Source organism: Haemaphysalis longicornis, unplaced genomic scaffold (genome assembly GCF_048455015.1).
Source record: "Haemaphysalis longicornis isolate Haplotype H1 unplaced genomic scaffold, Haemaphysalis longicornis Haplotype H1 scaffold_15, whole genome shotgun sequence".
In the NCBI taxonomy this organism is placed as follows: Eukaryota; Metazoa; Arthropoda; class Arachnida; order Ixodida; family Ixodidae; genus Haemaphysalis; species Haemaphysalis longicornis.
The window spans coordinates 9,189,996-9,200,959 of NW_027526257.1; the positions used below are offsets into that span (position 1 = coordinate 9,189,996).

General features: G+C 42.2%; 1 protein-coding gene across 1 annotated transcript in view; it reads right to left on the reverse strand.

Annotated features, from left to right (window-relative positions):
* Positions 1-10,638, reverse strand: part of LOC144165793 (glucose dehydrogenase [FAD, quinone]-like) — a 105,482-nt gene extending 94,844 nt beyond the window's left edge. The window contains exon 1 of the mRNA XM_077695568.1: positions 10,373-10,638. Within this exon, the coding sequence (XP_077551694.1) occupies positions 10,373-10,523 (151 nt within the window). The 5' untranslated portion in view covers positions 10,524-10,638. The remainder of the gene's footprint in view (positions 1-10,372) is intronic.
* Positions 10,639-10,964: the final 326 nt, after the last annotated feature.

Genomic DNA, 10,964 nt, shown 5'->3' on the forward strand with positions numbered 1-10,964 from the left:
CGCCCAGCCGCGAAAATTAGGTATACAGCAAATGCTTATGGCCATAAAAATTCAACAAGAAACTAAAAAAAATCAGACACCACCTCCCTCCCAACCGATCATGCAGATCGCGATTGGTGCCATACCCGCAGGTAACTTGAATTCCGAGCCCACAGTGACGCATGAAACTTAACAGCCAACCATAGCTGCCTGCTAGGCTACTCATATGTACTCAAACTCCAAATGGACTTAAAACTCCTATTTACTCAGAACTCAAAATGTACTCAAAACTCAATTTGTAATCAAACTCAAAATGTGCTCAAACTCAAAATGTACTCAGAACTCAAAATGGACTCAAACTCAAAATGTAGTCAGAACTCAAAATGGACTCAAACTCAAAATGGACTCAAACTCAAAATGTACTCAGAACTCAAAATGAGCTCAAACTCAAATTGTACCCAGAACTCAAAATGAACTCAAACTCAAAATGGACTCAAACTCAAAATGTACTCAGAACTCAAAATGGACTCAAACTCAAAATGTACTCAGAACTCAAAATGGACTCAAACTCAAATTGTTCTCAGAACTCAAAATGGACTCAAACTCAAAATGTACTCAGAACTCAAAATGGACTCAAACTCAAAGTGTACTCAGAACTCAAAATGGACTCAAACTCAAAATGTACTCAGAACTCAAAATGGACTCAAACTCAAATTGTACTCAGAACTCAAAATGGACTCAAACTCAAAATGTACTCAGAACTCAAAATAGACTCAAACTCAAAATGTACTCAGAACTCAAAATGGACTCAAACTCAAAATGTACTCACAACTCAAAATGGACTCAAACTCAAAATGTACTCAGAACTCAAAATGGACTCAAACTCAAAATGTACTCAGAACTCAGAATGGACTCAAACTCAATCGGACTCAAACTCAGTCGTGATCACTCGGCTCAAACTCACTCAAGCTCAAACTCACCATGCCACACTAGCCTCGCGCTCACTCAAACTCAAACTCACGCGTGAGTTTGAGTCCAAATGAGTCTGAGTGAGTGGACTCATGAGTGAGTTTGCCGACCTCTGGATCTTTAACGTGCGCCGAAATCTCATACACACGGGAATTTTTGCTTTTTGCCTTCAACAGAAAAGCGGCCGCCGGGTCCGGGAATCGAACCCGTGACGTCGTGCATAGCAGCGCAACGCCTTAGCCACTGAGCCATCGCGGCGGGTGCTTTCGCATTGCATATGAACACTTAGCTCAGCCCAGCCGCAGCCGTCTGTGGTAGTTTTTTCATCGGAAGAAGTATACGTCAGCGCGAAGATGTCGCGATTTGTAAAGCGTTGCAAAAGGAGTATACTACTGAATTTCTGAGCCCACAAAACGCTTACAAATTTTCCAAAAGTCTGTTGCCTTTGTATGATGGCTTTGCACAATTCCGCCATTGAAATATGGGCCATTAAGGTAGCCACGTTTGAATGCACTTTTTTTGTTCAGTATACCATGTACCTGGTTGCTCAATTCACACGCACTAGCTCCAGCAACTTGGCTTTTACATACAACTTCCGTCTGAATTCTCTGAATATAGACAGCGTCAAGCAAATCCTGCCATACCAGCTAAACGGACACAGCATTCATCAATGCTTCAGCGGTAAAAGCTTTGTATCGTCTAGCTGCACTTCTTTGAAAGAAATGCAAAACCCCGAGTACTCCGGTCTCCGTGCAAAAAGCAAAAGCAAACCTTACGAATGTAAAGTTATTCCCTTAAACGGACGTTACCCAGTTAGCAGGTTGCGCCTTATTATCAAGACCATGAGTACACACAAGACATGCAGGTGACATTCACTGGTTGCTAGTTTGCTTAGTTCGTTTACGTTCACCTTTTCTGTATAAAACGGAGATAGCTGACATCTACGTGCACATCGCATAAAAGTAGAAATTTCTGCCAACTAAATAGTGCAAAGAGGCGTTTGCCGGCGGTTCAAAAGTTTATTCGGGATGTCTATTTTTTTCTATCTTACTCTTTTTATCTTGCGACATCATGCAGCAATGTGTTACAATTAAGGGGGCACAAACCATTGTCAAAACACGTATCGCAGGCTTTTTGTCTGCCCCCTGGCACCTGTATGATTTGCAGTTGTAAAATGAAATTGATTGAGTGAGGGAGTCAAAAATTCTGCCGTGTAATATTTTAGTCTGTGTTATCAAGGTAAAACCCTGTGGAACTGTAGGACGTTGAAAAGCTCCGTTATTTTTTGTTTCAAAAGCACATCGCAGTGATTTTGACACGGCCACCTTTACTTAGGTCAGGCGAAATCAAGATTACTTTTGGCAATATGGAAATGGCGCTTCTTTTGCCGCGTTTGCGAGAATAATGCAACCCGGCGATGGAGGTGTGGGCCCAAATACGGTGTTCCAGACGGGCGCAAGGGGGTCACGGTTGAATCCTTGCTCCGCGCCGTAACGCACTGAGTGTCGACTTCCCCGATGCCCACGACTAGCGCTCCCAATGTTTCACACGAAAAACTTTTCTTGCCTCGTTTTTCTGTACGAACGTGGTTGTTCGGTGGTTTGCTTTGGTAATCTTAGATCAACTTCGGTAGGCCACTCGAAATGTAGCCGCTGCCGTACGCTGTGCGATATCCCTCTGTGTCTCTTCTGTGCTTTTCTTGGCCCCCCAAGTGGTTTGAATTATTCCGTAACCCGTAACTACTGTGCTTCTCCTAGTCTTTAGTTATTTATTTATTTATTTATTTATTTATTTATTTATTTATTTATTTATTTAGTTATTTATTTTACCCCCAGGGCATACAAGCCTTGTAGAGGGGAGGGGCTCACATAAAAGAGCAAAAATGATGTCAGGAGCATGAGACAAGTGTTTAACCATTGTACACACACAAAAAATACAGTAAAGAAAGTAGAGCAAATGCACTAAACGCAGCCGTACACGCAATCACTTTTGGAGCAAAAGAAAAGCAAATGGTAAATGTACATCATTCGCCATAAAAGAACACAGAAACGGCCGATCGACACAAGCATACAATACAATAATAAAGAAAGAAACAATACACAACGAAAACGAAAAAGCACTCCTTACTAGGAAGGCGTTTCTACTAGGTCCAGTTACACCTTAGTACGTGCAGTTTCAAATTTTCAATTTTCGAATTACGGAAAAAATTACACCCATCTCCCTGAAGGGAACCATGAGTAGGATGGGAGCGTCATGGGGGTTCCTTTTGCGTTTCTGTGATGTTGGTTAGCCAAATTTGATGGAAATGTAGTGAACCCCGTAATGATCATATACAATACCCATGGTTCCCTTCGGGGAGATGGGTGTAATTTTCCTTATTCCATGCGTATATACGCGAGTGAGACGAGATTGAAGTGGTATCTAAAAGTCTGTTAGTGTTTGCGCTGATGCTCTCACTTAATTGCCTCAGCACACTCACTGACGGGCCTCTTCCTTCCATCCTACGTCATCTGAAGAATCACGGACTCAAGCGCAAGCACAACAGGAGTCAAGCGAAGCATGCGGCCAATCCCTATGCCAATCCTTAGGGGCATCCTGCCAAAATCATCATCAGAAGTGCTGCGAACGGGGCGACAGCAACGTACACGCCCTCCTCTTCGCAGCTTTGTCTTCTTCTCCATCTTCGTCTTCAGCGGTTCCCCTATGGGAAGATGACGGCGGTGGCGCATGCGCAGGTGGTAGTGCGGACGCCGGACGACCGCCGAGGCCGCGGGACATACCCCCGAGCATAAGATTGTCTTCTTCTCCATCTTCGTCTTCAGCGGTTCTCCTATGGGAAGATGACGACGGTGGCGCATGCGCAGGCGGTGTGCGGACGCCGGACCACCGCCGACGCCGCGGGACATACCCCCGAGCATAAGACGCTCCGCATCTAAAAACGGTGCTGGTAAATAATCCGTTTTGGTGTGCACACCGCCTAAGCGCGATCGATGTGCCCGCTGCCATAGGAAAACCACTTCGAACCTTTTAACACCCGGAAAATAAAACATATCTACATGTTGCTTGGCAGCCCGCACACTCATAACATGCACGACAGCAAGTATTGCGCATTGCACATCGGGAACATAACATTATTTTGAGATGTCCAGCAATGCGCGATAGCTCTCTATTTCGGCGAGCAGGCGAGTTTCAATTAAGGCTAGCTGCGGCTTAGGTAGGCCTGATTATGTACATGACTTCCGTTTGACTAATTATTATTATTATTATTATTATTATTATTAATATTATTCCAGATAAACTTTACAGCAGCTGAATTTCTTGCACTTCGTCTTGACTCTGCTGGCTCTTCGGTATCATTACTTGCAATCTACAGACCGCCGTCTGAAAACCCGCAATCTTTTCTTGGTGAACTGCGAGATAACTTAGCTCAACGGCAATCTTGCAGTAACGTATGCCTTATCGCGGACTTTAATATTGATCTTTTAAAGTCGAGCAAGCCTATAGTTTCAAACTATTTAAACCTATTAGCGGAACATGGTATCGAATCTGTTGTAAATAAGGCTACTAGGGAAGAGATGATGCTGGGTAAATGCGCTGCATCTTGTTTAGACCATGTGTTGATTCGCGCCATTGATTATGAACATGTCAATTCGGTTTTAATAACAGAAAAAATAGCCGATCATTACTTCGTTGGTTGCCAGATATCCTCTCCTGAAGTTTTAAAACCAACTGAAACATCGACCTTTATAGAAATATTTGACAGAACGCGATTTCATCGATTAGTGTCAGAATTCAACTGGAATTCTGTGCTGATGCTGTCCTGCCCTATCAAAGCTTATGAGCGTTTTACACAGGTGTTCTCGGAATTTAAAGAAGCGAGTAAGAAAAAAAGTTAAGGTTAAAAAAAGAAAACCGTATTTATGCTGGCTAAATGGCAGTGTTTTACAAGCAATAAGAGAGAAGGATGAGCTTTGGAAGTGCTCTCGACAATCTCCGAGAAACGACTTCTTAAAGAATTTATACCGAACTGCACGAAACAAAGTCACGGCGTTAATTCGTTCCTCAAAAAGGCGGCACTATAACACCCAGTTTTCTTTATCACGTGGCAATCCCACCAAAGTTTGGTCGCTGATAAATCAGCTTCGCGGAATTCAGACACGAAACTACCTAAATCCCATTTTATAGGGGTTTGGTGATCCTACTAAAAACGTGGCAAATATTCTAAATGATTACTTTGCCTCTATATCGCAAAATTCTAATAACTCTGATGAAATGTATGCAATATTGCCTCAATGTGCTGTATCTGACTCTTCATATTTGCCTTCCTTGGAACTAGAGGACCTACACCGGTTAATCCGTTGCTCGAAGAAAAAGCGCTCGGCAGGGTTGGACGGCATTTGTGCGGATGACGTATGGCGCAATTTGCAAGTTTTATCAGAGTTGATCTTATTTATCTTTAACGGCATTATCGAATCGGGCGTCATTCCCAACGCAATGAAAAGAGCCAAGGTTATTCCACTGTTCAAGAAGGGTGAAGCATCAAAACCGGAAAATTACCGCCCGATATCGGTTCTGGCCTTCTTAGCTCAAGTGTTAGAGAGGCATGTCCTTGAAGTAATGACAGGCTTTGTGCAAAAACACTCGATTCTGTCTTCTTCTCAATACGGCTTTATTCCAGAAAGTGGTACGCAACAACTGTTCGAAGAATTGTCGGATTTTTTACATGATACCCTAGACAAAAACCAGGTGGCCTGTGCACTTTTTCTAGACTTATCAAAAGCTTTTGATTCTGTTAGCCACGAAATACTATGCAATAAACTTTACAATTACGGATTTCGATGACATTTTTACGACTTTTTAAAGAATTACTTGTCCGATCGGTCGCAACTGGTGTGTTTAAATACAGCAAAAAGCTCATTACGAAGCTTAAATTCAGGAGTTCCACAAGGATCCGTCCTGTCCCCCCTTTTATTTAATTTATATCTTAATGACTTCAGTTCAGTTATAAGTAAATGTAATATATTTCAATATGCGGATGATACGTTAATAATTTCGCGGCACGTAAACTATGACACCGCTACGGCTCTTCTCCAACAGGATACCATGCAAGCAATGAAGTGGTTCGAAGTCAATAAAATAAGAGTTAACCTGACAAAAACACAACTGGTCTGTTTTAGAAATCCTTTGAAAATAGTGCACACCACCTTGCCCATTCTTCTTCATACAGATAAATGTTTCCCGTGTAAATGTATTCCAGTTTCTTACTCTGACTGTGTGAAATACCTCGGGATTCTTTATGACACTGACATGACCTGGAACTCTCACATGGCTTCGCTGTGTGCGCGACTGCGAAGTGTGGCATGTTTGATTTATCGTATTCGAGCACTTGTACCCTTAACGATAAAAAAAATGATTACGCATGCGCTCCCTTACTCCCATTTACGATATGGAATACGCAACTACTTTAATTGCTCCAATTTCTGGAAATCAAAAATAGACGGTTTGTTGAAAAATATCCTTCACAGCATTGCCTATAGGATTGACATGCCTTCTGATATCAGTTTGTTCAGGGCGCTCGGTCTTCCTACCTTTGACACTTTAATCCTTTGCACGATCGTCCCTCGACACTTTTGGAACAAGAATTTCCTTATTCCACATTCTAAGCAAATTCCTTTGCGTAATCCTCGCCGTTTTCTTCTTCCAAGGGTACGAACACGGTATGGTGAAAGTTGTAGAGCGTATTATGTGCCTAAAATTTTCAATCAACTTCCACAGTCAGTTTTCGATGAAGAAACACTGCGTGGAATTAAACGAGCGCTTATGGATCTTCAAAGCTAAACTGCCCTATAATTTGAGAGAGAGAGAGAGAGAGAGAACATTCTTTAATGAAAACTATGACTGTAACCAATTAAAAAATGCATGACCGAAGAAATTTTGTAGTGCCTCTCTTGCAGTGTATTGCCCTTCTTGTTTTAAGGATTATGTCCTGATGCTGTATAGAATATCAATCGTCTGCTGTATGTCGTTGTTTTTATAGATCAGTTTTATTTGAAAATTTCTATGCTGCGTGTCAGACTATTTGAAGAGTTTGTTTTGTTCGAAACCCCTTTTTTTTTGCATTCCTGCAATGAGGTACTGATGTTTTTCTTCTGGTGGCTGTATTTTTGAGTGTTGCCTAGGGTGGTCTTGTACAGAGAATGTACTGTAGACAGTATGTTATGCATTATTTGATTCAGTGCTGGCACTGATTTTCGCCCCAGCTGCCGAGTGTTGCCATACAAGCCCTTTTCAGGCTTCGGCAGGCTCGGCATTATAAAATGTATTTATTTGAATGGAAATAAAAGTATTAATAATAATATTGTTATTATTATTATTATTATTCTGTTTATATGACTCTTTTGTTGTTTTAAATTTTATGGATTGCTGTTATAAGGTTACACGATTATCTGTAGTATGCAGATGTTGTGCTTCATCGGTACGATGTAATTACCAGTTCTGTTGTATCCTGTCAGTTTTGTTTGTGTTCATTGCATGTAGTGTATACGCTATCTACGTTTTGTAGTGATTTGTACGGTATACTTTGTAATATACATTCTAAAACTTATTTTTTTTCTACTTTTTTTTATTTTATACGCTGTCAAAGTGTTCTTTCCTTTCCATTTTTGTTTTCCTACTTTTTACCTGTATCCATCTGTGTACCAGCACCAAGGCCTCACGGCTGTTCTTGGGCACAATAAATATACATGATTGATTGATTGATTGATTGATTGATTGATTGATTGATTGATTGATTGATTGATTGATTGATTGATTGATTGATTGATTGATTGATTGATTGATTGATCGATTGATTATACCACGCTACCTATTGCCGTCGACACGAAGTACGCCATGCACCCCCACGTTAGCACACTGCCCCATCTAGGAGGCTATCAGCCCGCGTTTCGGTAAAATCTGAACCCTTAAAGGATCATTGAAGGGAATGTGTCAAGCTCCGGTTTTTGCTTGCACAGCGTAGACTCGGTAAAATTAACACGCTTTTCACTGCTTGTCCGGGTGATAAGACGGTAAATATTTTATAAAGCCACAAAGAAGAAAAAAGTACTATGCGCGGTCTGCGGCGGCCACATCAACTAAAGGCTGCGACGCCGGGAGAAGGTGCACCGTGATTGGACGATGTCAAGATTAGCATTCAAAGTAGTTTCGGTTTCGGTTCTGTAAAACCACATGCTTGACATCCCACGTTATCGTTGAACGGGTATTCTCAATATCTCAATAATCATCACACCGCGCTTGTGCCATGTTACCGGCTGTAAAATACCTAAGATAAGCTTCCTAGGACGGCTTGGAATTGTAGTAATGTCTAGCCGAGACCTACGCAGTGGATAAACGCTCTTCGGGACACCGCAGACGCAAAATTTCAAGCTTGCCTCAGTAATGCCTGTATCGCAAAAGCGTGTTTGCACCAGGCCAAGGGTCTGCTGATTCTGGCCTGTGCCCACCACCCGCAAGCAGTCGGTGGTTATTGCAACAGCATGCCTACGAGAACTCTCTAGCGCGTCAGTGTCAGTCTGCGCCGGTCTGCCAACCAGTTCGTGGAGCAGGAACGTTACGGCACAAAACTGGTGAACTCGCGATAGAAAACATTGGCCGGAAACGAAAAACTCAACTACAAAAAAAGACGCGCCCTCAGGGATGCGAACTTGCAACTTGCAAGATAACATACCTAGAGCTCCAGACCACTCGGCCAAGGGCGAATGTTGCCGGCCGTTGAAATATGAGGTACAAAATGTATAACCAGTTTACACTTTTATTTAGTTTTAGCATTTCAAGCAGCTAAGGTGACAATTTGATGTATAGCGGTCGTAGAGTAAGCCTGCCCCAAATTTGTACAATGCTACATCACGTCCAGAATTTGCATTTCTCAGACGAGAAAACGTTCGAAGGTGTGTAGTCGTGCTACCGACCTCTGTGCTTGTTCACCCAGCATAAGCAAAATGTTTCTGTTCCAAAGTTTTATGCTGTACGGTAAAAGTTACAATTGATTTTATTTCCTTTGAACCTATGTTGACTTCGCTGACTCTTCTGCCGCCTTCAAATGGCCTTAGATTTTCCTGGTAGCGTAGCAGTCAGCTAAGTGTCGGATGTGGGCTTGTGCAGCGCTTGTATGGAGCGGCCTGGACTTGGAGCTTGATACAGTGTACAAACTAACAAACTGAAGAAAAGCACATTCTTCCAATCACAAACATGCCGTGGCTTGGTTTCAGCTGAGCAAACGATTTCGATGACCTGTCGGCGGACGGCGGACTAAACGCTGGGCCGGCGGAATCTGTCGGAAGGCCGGCGAGCCGTGCAGTAGTGCAGTGAAGCCAAGTCTTTTCCCGCATACGTCACACGAAAACGCCACAAAAAAATGGACGAGGATGCAGAGAGGAGGACAGCCTTTTCGAATTGATTTTTCTACTGAATAATATCGTGTAAACGCTCTCAGAGTGGTGGAAACGAGGCCTAAGAACTCCTGACCTCAATTTCCGATAGTAATAGCGCAATGTTTACACATCACTTCAGTGTGCCGTTAAGCTACACGGCACCGTACTTACTTTACGATAATGGCACGGAGATAAGTCCGCAGCACAAGATTTCATGAAGCAGCTCAAATAATGTATAGCGGGTTTAATGAGCACATAGTACGTTTATACCGGATAGCTCTTTCGTAATGCTAGTTTCCTTATTTTCTTATTCCTAAATGGTCAATTACCATATATTAAGGTTTGTACTAGTCATTGCTATTACAATAATAAAACCGGAGGAACATTGTGTCGTCGGGTACAAAAGACAGGCAGAAATGTTTGTTTATTTCAGCATTGTTTTCGGTTCATTCATACATCAATTTTTAAACGTTGAACTTCCAATAAACACAAGAACGTTTCGGAAACACTGGAGATCGAATAACATTATTTGTACCCTTCCGCGGTCCAGCTAGATTTTACGATCTTTATACATACAGATAATAAATCTCATTTTTTACGGAATTCACGTTTCTCATTTCCGGGGTATTTTCTGCGGAGCTAGCATTCTACACTCTGAGTTCATTGTTGCCAGAATTCTGTTTAGCGTAATATGGTTTGGTATTAAAAATCGCTCCTTACAAGAAGGGGCTGCCACCTACAGCATCTCTAGAAGCTTTGTGCCAGATGTAAGTGGACAAATAGGAAGTGTTTTTTCCACGACAGCTTTTTCTACGACACCTAATACTGAGTACTAATTCAGCCATTACAACATTTTAGTGAACATTTCCATTGTGTAAGAGAGCATAAAATAGACGCATCTTCTCAACCTGCTTGTAGTCGGCCGTTAAGACGTTTGACGAATAGCCTTTATCCTATTTTTACGAAAGCGAGCAAAGAACTTGATGACAAATTACCAATTATGAAGTCGTATTCCTTCCGTAGAATCATCTTGTTGTAGGTAGAGAATAGGGGACTGAACTCCAGGTGTAACAGGGACATCACGGATGCTGCCAAGAATATCCGCCATTTTGGAATGAGAAATTTAACGTACAGGGAAAGGATCATCTCAAGACCTCTAAGAAGCTGCGGACCCAAGCTGAGCTTAAACCGCACACTCACACTAAGGTATGACGTCGTGACACATTCGTTAATCAATCAATGCAGCGGCAATGAAAACTTGCTCGGGACAGGTCCGCATGTACGTATGACCTTGTAAACCTATTGTAGGCTCAGGCAAAGACGCAACGGAAAAGTAGTGCACCTGTATGTAACAAAAAAGAACCTTGGATAGAAAAAAGCAAGAAAGTAAGAAAATCTTCACTGTTTACAGAGATTCCGTCACTCAATTCTTGAGGCAAAGAACCTAACAGTCTTCATTGCCCCCATTTCTCGTTGAGACGTCTTCGAAATAACAGCTGTTCACGTACGTAGTGCAGTATGCCAAGTTTTCTATTGTGTGTTGTTGCATCCGATCTGTTTAAATGACAAATTGTCATGACAGATGAC